The following is an 18657-nucleotide window of genomic DNA, read 5'->3' on the forward strand; positions in this document are numbered from 1 at the left end:
GTCAGGGCTCTAAAGTTCTATCTGCAGAGAACTAAGACTTGCAGAGGTTCATCGGACAATTTGTGGTGTTCAGTGAGGAAACCTGATCTACTTATGTCGAAAAACGCACTGGCGTTCTTCATCAGGAATACGATTCAAGAAGCGCATAATAAGTGTAGTGACAGTGATTTAAAGCTTCTGAAAGTAAAAAGCTCACAAAGTGAGAGCTATTGCTACTTCGGTAGCCTTTCACAAAAATATGGCTCTCAAAGATATTTTGAATGCCACATTTTGGAGAAGCAATTCGGTGTTCGCTTCACACTACCTGCGGGAGGTGAAAGTGACATACGAAAATTGCTTCTCCCTCGGACCATACATTGCTGCACACTGTTTTGGGGCAGGAGGTAACACTCATCCTATCCTTTAGGATTAGGGGGTTTTTTAATTTGTGTTTATGGTTGTGGGGTGACCGCCTGGGGCGGGTCTCCCTTCCATTAGCTTAGTTAAGTGGGATACCTTTGGTAAACTAAGCCAGGTGGTGGTATTTTTGTCTCGTTGCCCTCATTAGTATGGTCCATGGTCTAGTCACGTCGTGGTCTTGCCCCTGTTGACAGTCATCTTGGTAGTGCACCAGCTTCATAGGTCTCTACCTTGCTGGCAACTCTAGTAGCACAAGCAGACTTACGTGGCAGTAATCACGAAGCCAGCTATGCTAACAGGTAAGGAATCAAGATATCAATTATCTGCACATATGTGTTCCTAAATCCTCTATTCTGTCTCTCCCACCACCAAAGGTGGGATTCAGCTATATATATATCTGACAGGTAAGTTGCATGAACAAAATGATATTGTAATGATACAATTAAGTTTGTTCATACTTACCTGGCAGATATATATAATTAAGTACCCGCCCACCTCCCCTCAGGAGACAGTGGAAATAAAAATTATGAATAGAAATGGGAATGATTCCTGATACCCGCCTCCCCAGCGGCGGGAATGGGTACTAACCACCTGACTCCCACTTACGTGTGTCGTAAGTTTTAAATTCTGTCGGTGTCGGAAATTATCAGCTATATATATATCTGCCAGGTAAGTATGAACAAACTTAATTGTATCATTACAATATCATATCTAGTAGTAATTTTATTGCAGTGACTCACTGAACAATTATACATGTGAATGAGCTGGAGAAGATACATGCAAAGATTCATTCATAGGTTTACTCGAAGATCCGATCTCTCACTCCTAGAGACAGATCTTCTCACCCGATCTTTTTCTAATCTCTCAACATACATCATAAGAGCCTTCCACTCTTTCTCATTCAGACACTGACATTCATTGCACCTATTGTCCCACGTACATACAAACTCCCGACACTTCTTACAAATAGTATGTGGATCTACCGATGATTTCGGCAGTCTCACCTTACACCCTTCTTTCACACAAACTCTAAACATACTTCCTGAATCAGACATACCTGCATACTTACTAAACAATTATACAGCTGTAGGGAACCTACAGCTGTATAATTGTTTAGTAAGTATGCAATAAAATATTTGTCTCATTATAAAAATTACATTTTTTATGCCATAGTAATTTTATGCCATTTTGATGCTTTGCTGATCCTTTTTGTTTTTTATTCCATTTTTGTTTTTTGGCATCCAAGCTTTAAATTTATTACAGACCTACTATCACCAAGATATAAAATGGTGAATTGAAATGCTATCTTCAGTGACCTTAATCTATTTGAATTTATAGATAACCTTATTGCTGCCAGATATATGGCAGTTCTACTGTAATTTACCAAAGACAACCTGAGAACCATAAGAGTCCTTAAATTTAGATTTTAGAGTTGTTTCTGCTTTGTGGCATAAAGCATGTTGGAATTTTATGCATGACACTTACCTGGCAGGTATATATATAGCTTATCCTCTTGACGCACTGGCAGAATTTCAAAACTCGCGGCAACCGCTAGTACACTGGTAGTTCAGGTGATGGCCACCCCATTCCCGTGGCGCTGGTACTTGGAACTATTCCCGTTTTCCTCAGATTTTCTCTGCCAGCCGAACCGGCAACATCGTTGTTGGTTCTCTGATAGAATTTCCTGCTCGTGGACTGACTTTTTGGATATTGGTATCGTATTCGCAAAGTTAGCTTGGCAATCGCAATTGGTTTGGATTTTGATTTAGTATGTCTGATTCAGGAAGTATGTTTAGAGTTTGTGTGAAAGAAGGGTGTAAGGTGAGACTGCCGAAATCATCGGTAGATCCACATACTATTTGTAAGAAGTGTCGGGAGTTTGTATGTACGTGGGACAATAGGTGCAATGAATGTCAGTGTCTGAATGAGAAAGAGTGGAAGGCTCTTATGAAGTATGTTGAGAGATTAGAAAAAGATCGGGTTAGAAGATCTGTCTCTAGGAGTGAGAGATCGGGGTCTTCGAGTAAACCTATGAATGAATCTTTGCATGTGTCTTCTCCAGCTCATTCACATGTAGATGTAGCACCTTCCCCTCAGGTTTCTCCTGCGCCCGTTGCTGTATCTGAGGATACTACTGATCCACAAATTGTGAAAGTGTTCGCTGCCCTTGCGTCCATGGGAGATCAAATTAAACGCTTAACGGACAAAGTGGAAGTGTTTAGTGACAGTGTTGTGGAGGGGGCGCCTGATCGTCCCTCTCGTGCTCCTAGACCTAGACCTCTGTCAAGCTCCCAGACCCAAGGGAGAAGGCATGTCGACAGTCGAAGGGAGGCGAGAGGGGTTTACTCTCGATCAGTCGTCCCTTCAGGCAGTCCTGTTGCGTCCCAGGCTGCAGCAGTACGCCATGGAAAAGGCGATACTGGGAAGTGCCGTTATTCATCGGATAGTTCGGCTTCAGGAAGGAGTAGGCGTTTTGCGGAAGTATCGCGGCCTCTCAAGAGGTCATACTTTCCGTCCTCATCACAGGATGAAAGGGCTGTTGATCAAGAAGGTTGGAGTAGCCCTGAGATGTTTTCATCGGAGGATGAAGAAGCCATCCCTATCAAAAGGAAGAGGATTTATCGTCCTTTGGAAGTAACTAGCGGTGCTGTGAGAGGGGTTTCTCCGATTAGAGGAACTCCACTACGTAGACCTCAGGATCGCTCGCCTCTCCGTGTTAGCCTAGTGCGTCCTCGATCTCCTCATCAGGAGTCTCGTGAGGAAGCGGAGACGAAGGAAGTTCTGCGGGACATGCAGGAGAGGTTAGCAGTGATTGTCAAATCATGGGAGAAGCCCGAACAACCTTCGGTTAGACGTAAGGACTCGTCTCTCCCGGTTAAGTCCTCCAAGAGGACGCAGGACGTGCAGCGCAAGCCAGGACGCAGTGCATCCCTTAAGAAGGACGAAGCTTCAGCAGTGCAGGACGCAGGACGCAAGAGGAAGAGTGATGGACGCATGGTGGACGCATACCTTCAGGAGGACGCAGGACGCAGGCGGCAGCATGTGGAAACTTTTTCTCTGACAAGGAAGAGAGGAGTTTTACAAGGAGACAGCTCCGCATTCGCTCTCTAAGCAGGCTCTGCATAAGGATCCCGCTTTGGCGAGTCATCAGGATCTTGGTTTTCAAGATATTTCTTCGCAGGAGGAAGAATTTGTTGAGTGTGTGGAAGAGGACAAGAATGTGGAAGCTCCTTCCTCGGACTACAAGAGACTTACAGAGTGCCTCCTTTCCTTTGTTTGAAGGAGATTTTCAACCTTCAGGCCCTCCATCGCCTTTGTCTCAATTTTCGAAGACGAAGACAACCAAGAAATCGTCTTTTTTGAAAATGACTTTGTCGATTTCAGCCAAGAAAGCCCTTCAACGTGTTAATGAGTGGTTGAAGGAGAAGAGAGAGTCGGGGAAGACTTCTTTTGCGTTTCCTCCGGCCAAGTTGGCTTCTAAGTCTGGTGTTTGGTACGCTACGGGGGAAAGTCTTGGCCTGGGAGTTCCTGCCTCCTCCCAGGGAGACTTTTTCAACATAGTGGACAGCTCCCGTAGGCATGCTTTACATTCAGCCAAAGTGTGGTGGACTTCATCAGAGTTCGACCATTTACTCAAAGGTATCTATCGGACTTTTGAGGTTTTTAATTTTCTTGACTGGTCGTTGGGGGCTCTGGCTCGGACTTCAGAGATGGAAGATTCTTCAGACTCCGAGTTACCGAGAAGTATCATGTCCTGTATGGATAAAGCCTTGAGGGATGGAGCTAATGAACTGGCTTCACTTTTTACAGCAGGCGTTTTGAAGAAAAGGCATCTTTTGTGCTCGTTCGCTGCGAAAGGAGTCTCGAACGCGCAAAAGTCGGAGTTGATGTTCTCTCCTCTTTCAGGACAGCTCTTTCCTCAGGATATCATTAAGGACATCTCGCTCTCCCTCACTCAGAAGGCTACTCAGGATCTACTGACGTCTTCTGTAAGGAAGTATTTACCCTCTAACGTAATGAAGAAGACTCCGAAGGATACAAGAACATCACAGCAGCCCTTTCGGGGTAGGACTTTTTCCCGACCAGCCTTTAGAGGGAAAAGAGTTCCAGCCAAAAGAGGTTCGAAAACCTCAATCGGCAATGAGTCAGAAGTCCTCCAGACGTGTGTTGGGGCCAGACTTTTAGACTTCTGGGAAGTCTGGCAAAGCAAAGGAGCGGATCCTTGGTCTGTAAGGGTAGCGAAGGAAGAATACAAGATCCCCTTCCTAAAGAAACCACCTCTCGCTACAGCTCCGAGAGCCCTAGGGGCTCATTACATCGATTTAGAGAAGAGAGAGGCTCTTTGGCATCAAGTTGTCAGCATGTTAGAAAAGGGAGCCATAGAACCGGTTCTGGATCACGAATCCCCAGGTTTTTACAACCGTCTTTTTCTAGTACCGAAGTCATCAGGAGGTTGGAGGCCAGTACTGGACGTAAGTCAGCTAAACTTGTTCGTAGAAAAGACCAAGTTTACGATGGAGACGAACGATTCAGTACTGGCAGCGGTACGACCAGGGGACTGGATGGTAACGCTGGACCTTCAGGATGCGTATTTCCATATTCCGATTCATCTAAGGTCCAGGAAATATTTGAGATTCGTGATCCAGGACAAGATTTATCAATTCAAAGCCCTTTGCTTCGGTCTGTGTACGGCTCCTCAAATTTTTACAAGAATGATGTCGAATGTGGCGAAGTGGCTTCATTTGTTAGGAGTCAGAGTCTCTCTCTACCTCGACGATTGGCTCATAAGAGCACAATCAAAACAGCAATGTCTGGAGGACACGAAACAGGTCACATCTTACATCACATTGGATTTAACTCAGCAGCTGGGTCTGATGGTAAACCTGAAAAAGTCACGGTTGATCCCCTCTCAGGAGCTAGTTTATTTGGGGATTCTGATATCCTCAGTGACTTTTCGGGCTTTTCCGTCACCCGAAAGGCAGACCATGTGTCTTCGGAAAGTGCAAGAATTCCTATTGAAAGACCAATGCTCGGCGAGAGAGTGGATGAGCCTGCTGGGGACACACTCTTCGTTAGAGTGGTTCATTTCCCTAGGGAGACTTCACATGAGGCCCTTACAGTTCTTTCTGAACGAAGTCTGGCCAAGAAGATCGCAACCAGATTCCTTCCGGTTTTCAATTCCTTCAAAGATAAAGGAGGAATTAAAGTGGTGGCTAGTTCCGGGGAGGTTAGCAGAGGGTACGTCACTCCAGCAGAGGAACCCAGACCGGATATTATTTTCCGACGCGTCAGACGCAGGCTGGGGAGCGACACTGGGCCCTCGAGAGGAGTCAGGCCTTTGGAACGAAGAAGAGAAAGCTTGGCACATAAACAGGAAGGAACTGATGGCGATCTTCTTGGCTCTGAAAGCGTTCAGACCGTGGATCAGCGGCAAAGTGGTGCAGATCAACGCGGACAATACCACAGCTCTGGCATATATACGAAAACAAGGAGGAACCCACTCGTTTTCCCTTTGCAACTTGGCGAAGGAGATTCTTCTGTGGTCGGAGAGAGAAAACGTCACCCTGCTCACCAGGTTCATTCAAGGAGAGAAGAACGTCAGAGCGGACCTGTTGAGCAGGGACGGACAAGTGCTTTCCACGGAGTGGATGTTGCATCTTCAAGTATGCCAGAGACTGTGGAAGCTCTGGGGCACACCAGTAGTGGATCTTTTCGCTACCGCAGCGACGAAGAGGTTACCGAACTATTGTTCTCCAATCCCGGACCCTCTTGCAGTCGCAGTAGATGCCTTCCTACTAGATTGGACGGGTCTAGACGCGTACGCATTTCCCCCGTTCAAGATTTTAGGAAGGGTAATGAAGAAATTCAGAGAAAGTCTAGGAACAAGGCTGACTCTGATAGCCCCATACTGGCCGGCCCAAACGTGGTTCACAGAGGTACTGGAATGGACAGTGGATTCTCCGAGAAGTCTACCCACGAGAGTAGATCTTCTCAAACAACCCCACTTCGACAGGTTTCACAAGAACACCCTCGCTCTGGGTCTGACTGCGTTCAGACTATCGAAAGACTTGTCAGAGCGAGGGGGTTTTCTAGAGAAGCAGCGAAGGCAGTTGCAAGAGCACGAAGGCCCTCAACTATCAAAGTGTACCAGTCGAAGTGGGAGAACTTCCGCAAATGGTGTAAGAATCGGAAGATTTCTTCATCCAGTACCTCTGTGACACAAATTGCAGATTTCCTTCTGTATCTGAAGAAGGAACTGGGTTTGGCTAATCAGACAATTAAAGGTTATAAATGTATGTTGTCTGCAGTGTTTAGGCGAGGTTTAGATCTGTCCAACGACGCAGATCTTAGAGATCTTCTCAGATCTTTTAATACAAAGAAGGATCGACATTGCAGAACTCCTTCTTGGAATTTGGATGTCGTTCTCAAGTTCTTGGAAACGGATAGGTTTGAACCTATGGACAGTGCTTCTTTGCGAGAACTAACGAAGAAGACTATTTTCTTAGTAGCCTTAGCTACAGCTAAAAGGATTAGCAAGCTGCAAGCTATTGACAAGCAAGTAGGTTGGAAGCACAACAAAGCAGTTTGTTCTTTTCAACAGGAGTTCTTAGCCAAGAATGAGAATCCTTCGCATCCGTGGCCAAGATCATTTGAGATTGAAGGACTGGCTGATCTAGTAGGTCAAGAACAAGAAAGGGTTCTTTGCCCAGTAAGAGCTTTACGGTTTTACGTAGAAAGAACAAGAAGCATTAGGGGGACTTCTGGTTCTCTGTGGTGTTCTGTTAAAGATCCTACTAGACCTATGTCTAAGAATGCGATGGCTTTCTTTGTAAGAGAGGTCATTAAGGAAGCTCATTTACTTTGTCAGGAAGAATGCGTCGGCTTGACTAAGGTTAAAGCTCATGAGGTGAGAGCGGTAGCTACGTCCTTAGCATTCAGAAAAAATTTAGCCCTCAAGGACATTATAGATTAGACGTTTTGGAGGACAAACTCGGTGTTTGCCTCTCATTACCTTAGAGACATGAAGACAACTTTTGATAATTGTCAAACGTTAGGCCCGTACGTATCCTCAGGTACAGTACTGGGCAAAGGAGTTTCCACCCCATAACCTAATAACATGCTAGGTTTTTATTTTAATTAGGTTATAGTGTTTTTTATGGTTGTCTGAGAAGGTTAATACCTGCTCAGTTTTTTGGTGTAGTGTTTATTATTGTATGTGTGTGTGGTTCAGGTGACTAACTTTCCTAGCATGAATGCCCGTGGTAAATGAGGGCTAGGGTTCTCTGTCAGCAGATTGGTCATGTCCAGTTGTCAGACCCTTGTTGTTAGCTTTCTCAACAAACAGGTCACATCCTAGTTGAGAGCTACTAAGGTTTAGCAGGCTAAGAGGCAGGACCTACGAAGTCAGCTACCTTTGCAGGTAAGGAACCTAATAGTAATTTTAAAAATTAGTTAATTTTTGAATTATGACGATGTTGCTGTCTATGACCCACCTCCAAATGTGTCAATCAGCTATATATATACCTGCCAGGTAAGTGTCATGCATAAAAATGATATTGTTATGATACAATAAAGTTTTATGCATACTTACCTGGCAGGTATATATATAGCTTATCCTCTTGATGCACTGGCAGAATTTCAAAACTCGCGGCAACCGCTAGTACACTGGTAGTTCAGGTGATGGCCACCCTGTTCCCGTGGCGCTGGTACTTGGAACTATTCCCGTTTTCCTCAGATTTTCTCTGAACCCTGTCTCCTGAGGGGAGGAGGGTGGGAATTTAATTATATATACCTGCCAGGTAAGTATGCATAAAACTTTATTGTATCATAACAATATCATTTTTAAAAGAATGCTACTCCAGCATATAAAAAACAATACATACACCATACTTCTTGACAGACATTTGAGACTTGCATCACATAGAAACTATGAATTACGTATATGGGAAGACATTAGTATATGGATCCTTCCCACTACGTATTTTATTAAATACCATTGCCGTACTTTTGGACCAGGACTCTCACTTTTCATTTTTCCAGGTTAACTTCAGCAGCCCCTAAGTGCATATCATGGAATTTTACATTTTGAAGAACATTTTATTGGCATTTTGATTCCAGTGAACCTTATATTGCTGCTGCTGCAATTGCTTACTGAGGCAGCTAGTGACCCTTGTGACAGTTGGTAGGGTTACCCTAAGTGAGGGTTCCTTACTGTGAAGTTGACTCAAGACTTTATCAGTGAATTTTTTGGCTAGCAGAGAATCATTATCTCAGTGTAGTTTAAGTGAAATAAGATGTTTATATATCAAATCCATCAAAAGTGTTAAAAATGTTGTATTTTTAAGACGTTTATATATCAAATCCATCAAAAGTGTTAAAAATGTTTTATTTTTAGTTCTGTTTTACAGAAAGTTCAGTTATCAACTTCTCATTTTATGTTTCAGCAGTCACCACCTGGCAAGAAGTGGGAGCCAATCTCGAAGCCTGTCTGTTTCTGATCTTTCCCTCGCTTCATTTGTTCCTGAGACTGTCAATGAAGCCATTATCAATGGAACATATGATAGAAATCTCAATAAAGAAACTGCAATCAACAGAAACCATGCTGGGTGAGTTTCTTTTGTAGGATCTTTTGCTCTGTGACTTAACGGCATTTTGATCCTTTTTGACATGAATGTTGTGTTTTATTTCATAATTACTGTAGTTATCCTAATTTTTCTTTCTAAATTTATCTGAATCCATTATAGAATTTGACATATTGCAGTTTAGACTAATGATTTTCATGAGGATTGTGTATTATCAGCCTTAAGCAAGTTAACATATACTATTGGGGGCAGCATATCCTATCATCATAGAATGTGTCCTCTGATGATTAGCATACTGATCTTATGTCATCAGAAGGGATCACCTACAGAGGAGATGCACGTTTCCTGGGCAGCTCAAGGACTTTTCCCCTGTCTACAGTGCAATTGCTTTGACAATGCATAAGATGATAGTAGGATATTTAGAATGTATTGGTGCTGAGCATTTTGTCATAAGGACATCCCCTTGGATTATCCTGTTATCTCTTGCTGTCTACTTGGAAAAGACCTATGTTAGATCTTTTCTCTTTGACAGGAAGCCAGAGGTCCTCTATAAGTTCCAATTTCTCTGGTTAACCCTAGTAGTTCCTTAACCCCAAACTAAGTAGCCAAGAGAGATTCCTCCCTAGCACAACCTTCTTCACCAGTTTCTTTAGGAGAGATGCCTCCAATCACTAGGATCTTTATCTCTTCATGTTTAGAGTCGATCCAGTATCTCTTACGAGATCTGTCTTGCGAAACAGTGACTCATGTAAGTTTATTACTTCGGGGGATTTTTGTGAGACGTATACAAGGTGGGATGTCTGCTGCTGTGAATGGTGACATCAAAAGGGTTCCTCTACACTCAGAGTTCCTGTTCAGTAGACAAGATCTTCTGAATGTTTTTCTAGAATGAGTAAGTTCCTTCTGTTGATACTGGTGAGGTGCTACAGGACTTGTTTAGTTTGTCTGAAGGATGTGGACCTCTCTTCACCCTCAGAATCCTCGGGGTGGTTGAAGAACTTGGAGTGGTCTTGCTCACGTTGGATACACCCAAGATTATTGAATTCACGAATGAGATCAATAACCTCTGAGAAAGAAGACAGAAATTTCTGGGTCTCTCCCCCCTCTGATACTGGCAAATAAGACAGACGACACGAAGAAGAAGGTTTGGAAGGATCTTCATCCTTCCCTAATTGTACTTGAGAGGCTTCCCTAGGACGCCAGGCATCATGCCTCCTACTAGGTGGAGTGGAGTCCCTAACTTCTGAAGATCCTGAAACAAAGGGTTCTGGAACACAGTCAAGTGCGAAGAAACCCGTACATGGCCTCAAGCCAAACCTGTTCGTGGATGAATCACATACATGGACATGCGACAAATCAAGTACACGGCCTTGCAACAACACAAGCACAGTCTCGAGACAGAGAACGATGCTGAAGTGAACATCCTGAAGGAGACCGATCCCTAAGGTTCCGGTCTTTGGAAGGAGAACAAGAATCGCGTCCTCGGACTGAGTTTGTCAACCGCAACGCGTTTGGAGAGAGAAGGATCCTTAGAAGGTGCAGGAGACACTGTCGTAGCAGGCACCTTTGACCTCTTAATCAGAGCCTTATCATCTTTACGATGGACTGGAACAGGGTCAGGAGACTGAGATGGAGGGCTATCACTTCCGTGGCACCACATACATGTACGTGTAAAGGAGACAAATGTCCATGTAGAGTAGTTGGCGAAGCACTCCTCTCACAGAAGATGACGCCACAAAGTTCAGAATTCTCCAGCATTTGGCTCGAGGGGGAGGAAGAGGAGAAGAAGATGAAGAAGCAGAAGGAGATGGAAGAGGTAAGAGCTTACACCCTCTATGACCATCTCTTGCCAGAAGGAGAAGAGGAAGAATTGCTCCTTCTATGACTTCTTGCCAGAGAGAGCAGGACTCTTCTTGCCAGAGACAGCAGGACTCTTCTTGCCAGAGACAGCAGGTCTCTTCATGCCAGAGAAAGCAGAATACCTCTCTCGGAAAACAGAGTCCAACCTCTTGACCATAGCTTGAAACAACGTCTCCGATAATTCAGCGAGAGGTTGCGATGACATCATAGGCAAAGATGGAGATGATGTCACAATAACAGGAGGCAGAGACACCACTACAGCTGACATCATAGGCTGAGAGAATGCTGGGAGGGACGTCAAGACATCTTGAATGGCAGCACTGGTCAATGGCCTCACTGGCTGAGGGATAAAGGGCGACCCAGTAAGTGTCGATGTTGACAAAGACAGAATGCTAGGAGGCGGCACACGAGAGCCAAAGTAGTGTAGGCCTGGAGATGGGGTGACTGTCAAGGGGCCATAGGGGGGTGATGAGCAGCCAAGAAATGCGAGAGTAGGCCATCTAAAGGGGGCACCCTGTAGGCCTAGAGACGCCTAAACAGCCACAGCCGCCATCTTGCTTGATTCAGAATCTAAAATAAAGGAAGCAGAAGGTGTAGCCCCTTCCTCTCGGGAAGGACATTATATCTCACGGGAGAGGGGGCTACATTAAACGTAATCTCACCCTGTGTAACTCCTGATACTTCCAATGATGAATTAATGTAAGAAAAGGAAGGAGACAGTGTTACAACTGATGCAGAGGGAACGCTTGCTAATAAGAACAAATAGATACTCTACGATGCTCTTTCTTCTTGTAGAATACCCTCCACTGCAGCACAGGCCAGGAACGACCTTCCGAGCAAGGATTAGTAATGGCACAAAAATTAGATTGACACCTACTTGCTTGTAGTATTGGGATCTGTAATAGTAGCAGCCAAAAACCTACTGCATGTAGTATGGGGATCTGTAATGGTAGCAGCCAAAAACCTGAAGCACAGAAATCCTCGAATTTCCTGGCACATGCATTGACAAGGCCTAGAAGAATTGGAGGACTCCATGATAAACAAGGCGTCAAAGAAAGTCTGATGTGTCACGGGGTTCTATGCCTGGTCGGTGACCAGCTTCCACCTCGTATGCGTCTTGAGTTGCCAGATGCCACAGATTCCTTGCTTTACAATTGTGATTGCTTTTAACTGGTTTCCAGCTGGCACAAGAAGATTATCTTATTGTTAAGACTGAAGGGTTATTAGCTGTGAAAAATACAAATTAATAAAAAAATTTGTGATTTTTCTCTCTCAGCCCCCTTCCAGCCCATGTGTCAATCATCTTCCAGGAAACTGATTTCGTAAGCAGTTTTCCTTTTGACCCAGGCTTCCTTGGAAATGTTGGAAAGCTTCAGGGTCCCCTCAAGCACTGCGTAGTTATCTGAACGTCTCGTCTCTTAGAGGTCAGCATCGTAGTCTTCATGTTAACACAAGCCAGGTTAAGAAAGAGGTGCCCTAGGACACCCTTTCAGTTGTCTACGCTAAGTGTTTAGACAAGCAGACTCTTCATCATCAAGTTTTCCCACCGATTGGGTGTATGCAGAAGCGCTTGACACCAGAGGAGTATGTTCCTCACTGGCATTTTAAAATACTTATCTGTTCATACATTTTGAATGCTGGTTCATGACTGCCTCAAACCACTTTCACTTTCTTCTGCATGAAAAACGTTGTCCACAGATCCTTGGACACATTTTCCCTAGGGTCCAGTGGTGGCTGTTCAACTATTGTGACTCATCCAATGCCCCTGGAGGGACAGTTTGTATCTTGCATAAGATGATTGTGTGGAGTAGGGAATGAGGGAGTTGATTGGCCTCATTTCTTTTTTTCTCCTTCATTCCTGCAGGCATTTTGATGAATAGACACATCATATACTGGAACTGGTTTGATGCAGTGAGTGTTGCAGCCATACTGTTAAAGCATTTTTCATGTTCCATGCAACATGCAAATCTGCTTCTCAATTGCTAAAACTCTTCTCTCCAGCAAGGGGAGTCAGGAGTGGTGACAAGCCCATTTCTTGTGGATGACATGGTTTGTTGCCTGAACAGATATAGTTCTTTTGAACTTCCATGAATGCAATGAATCTGGTCATGTTTCCTTATATTTATATTTGAACCCAGTGGACTGATCGTTAGATATCCAATATCTCAAAGGTTTAGGTCTTCTTCTTCAGTAATCTCATTTCCAAGAAGAATGAATGATCTGGTGTGCCGATCCCCCACTCGGTTCAGGATTCTCATACCTCCCTCCAAGTATGAGTCTATCTTATTGTTAAGACCGAAGGTTTGTTCCGCATATGAACAAATGACAGCACACTCAGAGAAAGAAAAAAGTAATAAGAAATGAAAAATGAACTGGATAAAAAACGGGCAAACTGAAAAACCGGCTTTAAATCAGATAGACAGTAAACATGTCTTATCTTAAAGGCGGTAGGAAAATAACTGGTGGGTCACAGGTAGCCGTGGGCATTCTGGGTATACATGCCCCGTGTCCTGGTATAGATGCCAATAGGCCCTGGATCTCACAAGTGTAATTTTAATTCTACCGGTTTCCAGCTTGGCGCTAGTAAATCCTAATGTTAAGACCTCAGGTTTGTTAGTTATGAAAAATACAAATTAGTTACAAATTTGGTATTTTTCATAGCTAACAAACCTGAGGTCATAATGTTAATTGCCCACCTCTAGCCGCCCCTCTTACGTTTCATCCTGGGTTGGAAGAAAGATTGGTGCATGTCCTGGATTTGGATTCAAGTGCACTGTCTTGACGTGCTTCCACCTCAACTATGCATCGGATTAAAAATTTATTTAAAAAATTCTTCATATTTAAACAGCAGTACATCTACCAGAGTCTGAGTTTAGGCATTAACTACTCCATATTAAAACAGTAAGATTAGTGAGTGCAGTACCCCTTTGAGTAATGTAAACTCATAAGAATACAATACAGGCAGTCCCCGGTTATTGGCAGACTCGGTTAATGGTGATACGGCTTTATGGCTCTTGTCTAGCGCCATAAAAGTGGCAATTTATGGTGCCATAATGCACCGAGTTCCGGTAATTGGTGCCATAAGGCACCAATAGTAGAGTTATGGTGACATAACATGTCTAACAGAGGAGCCATTAACCGGTTATTGGCGCCATAAATCATTGAGTTTCGGTTAATGGCAGTTTTCACTTATCAGCACCCCGCCAGTAACCAAATAGTTGCCTACCCATAACATGCACCCTATGAGGACAGTGCCTACAGTACTCTACTATCATAGCTCATTCTATGAGCATTACAGGCATTCCTGGTATTGGCTAGGGTTCCGTTCTTGGTGGGGTGCTGATAAGCGGAAAGTGCCATGAACTGAAACTCTTGAGATTTAAGGTGCCGGGATTCGGTTAATGCGCCTCTGTTAGGTATTTTATTGCGCCATAACTATTATCAGCACCTTATGGCACCATAACTATTATCAGCATCTTATGGTGCTGATAACCAAAACTTGGCCCTTTATGGCGCCATAAATTGCCAATTTTATGGGGCTGGGCAAGCGCCACAAAACCAAATCGCCATTAACCGAGTCTGCCGATAGCCAGAAACTGCCTGTCTTTATAAGGCCAGATATGCATTGAACCATAGGAAAAAGTTTCATTGTGTAAACATTTCATCAGAATATTAGTAGCTTATTGTGCACTTGTCTGCAGCAGGTTCTAGCTGTAGTCTTTTTTGCTTGGAATAGGAAATTCTGTAATGTATAGTCATCGATACTGTACTAAGAGGACATTTTTTATTTGAAGAAATCTTTATTGCATTATAGAAGCCTTCATTGTTTGATAGAACTTTACCAAAACAATTATTTTCAAGGCAAAATTTCAAGTTAAAGATTTTAAATACCATATACAGTATTAGTAATTTCATGTATCCTATCTTGAAGTTCAGATTTTCAGTTCTTTGAGAGACATTTTTATTCTAAGTTATTCACAGTTAATGAATAGACTCCACAAAGTTAGCTAGTACATAAACTGTAGATATATAGAAAACTCATCAACTGTGTACTCCACCCCTCCTTCCCCACACTTCACTATTCACTTTTGTGGTATGTTATATTGTTGGCAAACAAAATAAGCTAAATAAAATGAGGAAAAAAGGAAGTTGATTGCATTACTGCAACTTAGTTGCCCACTTTGTCATGTAGATCCTACACATTTAGGATGAGTGATGTGCAGTGTCCATAATTCTTGTAGTCATATGTTTATGTATAGTACTTTCATAATCCATACTGTAGTACCTTCATAATTCATATTGTAGAACATTTGTAATTCACAGTGCCATGGGTTGTTGGAATGAATTGCCGCGTAAGTCTTATAGCCTTCCTCATCGCTACAAGCCTCATATTATGGGTGGATGGCGTGGATTAGGAGGAATGGGAAGAGATTGCACAATGAGCCCTTCCGTCTCTCCTCCTTCTCCTTCAGAGTTCAAGCAACAGTTTACTCTTATGCGTCAGTGGTTCAACAGCTTCACGGATGAACAGAAAAATCTTGTTTTATCAGAACTTTTGGTAAGGAATGTGTCATTTTTCTTTCAGGGGGGCAAAGGTTAAATAAGACAGTAAAGCACAAGTATGTCAGGTGTCCCTGGTTATCGGTGATCCAGTTTTATGGCACTTGTGTAGCAGCAAAGATTGCCAAAGTTCAGCGATTTTCAGAGCCAAAATGCACCAATTTCCAGTTGTCAGTGCTGATAATAGAGTATTAGTGCTAGTACATACCCAACAGTGGCACTGTTAACCGGATGTTGGCGCCAAAATCTGTTTATCGATGATTTTCACTTATCATCAAGCCGTTGGAACAGAATCCTTGCCGATAACCAGGAACTGCCTATATAACTTTGATATATGTATCCCTGAAGGAGGGTAGTGTGGTCAGTGCACCTCATGTAGTGTAACTGTGAGCATTACCAAAGAATGTTTGTAGCATCTCTTCACCCCCTAGTACGTACTTCTTAATATTTTAAATCAGTGAAGATCTTTGTACTTTATATCGTTTATTTTTTTTTTATCATTTTATCTTGTTGCCCAACCCCTCCTTCTCCCCTTTTTCAGTGTAAATTGCATATAATATTGTCATCTTTGTCATCTTTCAGGAACATATAGGACCTAGTCAGCTGCACTTGCTCTCTATAGCCATTGGGGGAAGACTGCATCTTGGCTGTCCACCTAACTGTGAAGATCCTGTTGGTTGGTTACCTCCTGGTCTGGCCCTTATCATTTTCTCTTATCTAGACCCTGTCTCTTTGGCTCAGGCATCTCAAGTTTGCAAGTAAGAAATTTCTTCTTTATTTTTTGACATAGTTGTTCATGCCCTATGCTCTGCCACCTATGGAATTCTTGGCTTAGTTGACAAGTTTATATACAGTCAAACCTCGGGTTTTGTATGCCTCTCTTTTTGTACTTTTCAGTTTTCGTAGACATTTTCTACAAAAATTTGGTTTGGTTATTGTACATTTCCTCAGTTTTTGTATACACTTGGAAATGCTCCATCTGGGGCCCAGCGTGCGACTAAACCCTGTATCGAGTGCCCAAACAAAGCATCCCATCTTTCGTGACCCATTCTGCTTTTGTGTTTGCTGTTTATGTGCTTTTTGTGCTTTTTTTTTATTCAAGTACAACTGCTAAGTAAGCCATCTTGGGGCTAAAAAAAGTTCCAATTGCTAGCCCTCCAGTAAAAAAGGTCAGAAGCACTATAGAATTTAAGAAAGAACTCATAGCAAAGTGTTGGAGGAAGTTGCATGCTGATCTCAGTGAGAAAATGCCTACAGCAACAGAAAATTAATGGGCATATATAAAATGCCTATTTTGTAAAAAGTAACTTATCAAGTAATTAATTAGCTAACGATTAGCCTCGCACGACATCCTAAAATTTAAAAAATTTGCGTGCAAGTGACTGTTGCAAGGCATGGCTGGCAGGTCCTGCCCACCACAGAGGGAACTCGAAAGCGACATTAGCCGATAGCATCATTCTTCTTTATGTCGTGCAGCCAACAAGGTGTTGTCTTACGCTTCCCATGTTTGTGTTTGCTGCTTTCTAGTTGCCTGAAGTCAGTGATGTGCTTGCTTTAGCTGATTTTCTTTCTGTGCTGTTGTATTATTTTGTTAGGTTTACCATCATTAGTTTCGTTCTCTTAGTTTATCAGTATGTCTGATTCTAGTACTTCCAGTCTTCGCTGCACCTAAGGCTGCAAGACTAGACTGACCAAGTTATAGTATGATGCACACACTAGGTGCACCAAGTGCAGAGGTCGGGTATGTAAAAGAGAGTGTACATGTGATGAATGTAAGGAGTGGGATGAGAGTAGGTGGAAGTTTTTAAGAGTCCCACCTTAATAAGTTGGAGAAAAATAGGATTGGGAAGGCTGCCGCTAGAGCCGAAAGCAGGGCGTCTGTTAGTAGGGACTCTTCCTCTAGGCCTAAGACAGACTCTGGTCTGCCTCTTCCTTCTACTCCTGGGAAAAATCTTTCTCCTATCCTCAGTCCTCCTTCTCTCCCTCCTTCTACCCCAGTGCTCAGCTCTCATGCTACTGAACCCGATGCCATTGCCAGTCTTGAGTCAAGGATTAATAAGTTTGATGCCAAGTTTAATCTAGTTTTAAGTTCCGTTGCAGAGTTGGGAGTGTTGCTTAGTGGCTTCATGGATAAAGTGGAGAAAGTGGGTGGTGACAAAGTGCAAAGTGAAGTGTCAGTGGCAGAGGTGGTTGCCCGTCCCGTTGGATCTCCTAGACCAGTGGTTCCCAAACTAGGGGGCTTGCCCCCCTAGGGGGGCGTGAGGAGGATACAAGGGGGGCGTGAAGTCATCTGCTCAAAAATATTTGTTTAATTAGAATATTAAAATCATTCAAAGAACAAATATCTGCCATTACATACATGCAAAGTATAATTATAGCAGTCACTCCAACCCATTTTCTATTAGGAAAATGTCTCTGGAATGTAATATTATTTGTTTGAGTGGCTTTCATTATTAAAATTTAATAAAAACAGAAATCTGTTTTCCTGAACAATGCTAAGAAATAAATGCAAGAATCGGCTACAGAATCAGAGGATCCCTCTCTCACTTCCCTGAAAAGACAGCTGATGGAGATTCTGAGTTACATTAAGAAAGCTCCTCCAGTGGGACAGTCCCCTAAGACGGCGGATGATCTTTCACCAGTTTCTTCAGAGGATGAGAAAGAGGGGGTCAAGATTCAGCCCAACTGACTGTATACAAGGCCTAACTTTGCTTCCTCTTGGTGTTCAGTCAAGAATCCCTCCCTTCCGCTTTCCAAGAACGGACTCTCATTCTTTATCGGAGGCCTAATTTCTGAAGCTCACTCCCAGATACAAGAGGAATTGCTTCCATTGCTGAAAGTGAGAGCCATGAGGTCAGAGCTGTGGCTGCCTCTCTCTCCTTTAAACATATCTTGTCTCTCTCTGCCATACTTCAATCAACCTTTTGGAGGTGTAAGTTGATATTTGCGTTACATTATTTGAAAGACGTTGAAACAGTCTTTGAGAATTGCAGTACCCTTGGCCCGTTGGCGGTTGCTGGCATGGTGTTGGGTGAGGAAGCATATGAGGGACACGAACTCTCTCCTATCTTTTCCTTGTGTCAAGGATGTCAAGTTATGGGGAGCCTGAGAGGTACGTGAAGGACCCATCAGTCGGTCAGTTGGTTATTGTCTCTTAGTTGAGTTGGCATAACACTAGTAAGGCAACAGGTTGACTCTCTAGTCTTGTTATTTTGGTACTGCTCCCAGGGCAAAGGCATGAAACTTTTATCCTGAG

General features: G+C 43.3%; 1 protein-coding gene across 6 annotated transcripts in view; it reads left to right on the forward strand.

Moving 5' to 3' along the window:
* LOC135212988 (beta-TrCP-like) overlaps window positions 1–18657 on the forward strand; it is a 210964-nt gene that overhangs the window by 128834 nt on the left and 63473 nt on the right. For 4 of the 6 annotated variants that reach the window (XM_064246760.1, XM_064246759.1, XM_064246758.1 and 1 more), the window contains 3 exons: window positions 8844–9005; window positions 15165–15399; window positions 15984–16159. In XM_064246760.1, coding sequence (XP_064102830.1) covers window positions 8844–9005; window positions 15165–15399; window positions 15984–16159 — 573 coding nt within the window. The remainder of the gene's footprint in view (window positions 1–8843; window positions 9006–15164; window positions 15400–15983; window positions 16160–18657) is intronic. The other 2 variants (XM_064246762.1, XM_064246763.1) reach the window with 1 other exon arrangement.

The sequence above is a fragment of the Macrobrachium nipponense genome, chromosome 42, assembly GCF_015104395.2.
Source record: "Macrobrachium nipponense isolate FS-2020 chromosome 42, ASM1510439v2, whole genome shotgun sequence".
Classification (NCBI taxonomy): Eukaryota; Metazoa; Arthropoda; class Malacostraca; order Decapoda; family Palaemonidae; genus Macrobrachium; species Macrobrachium nipponense.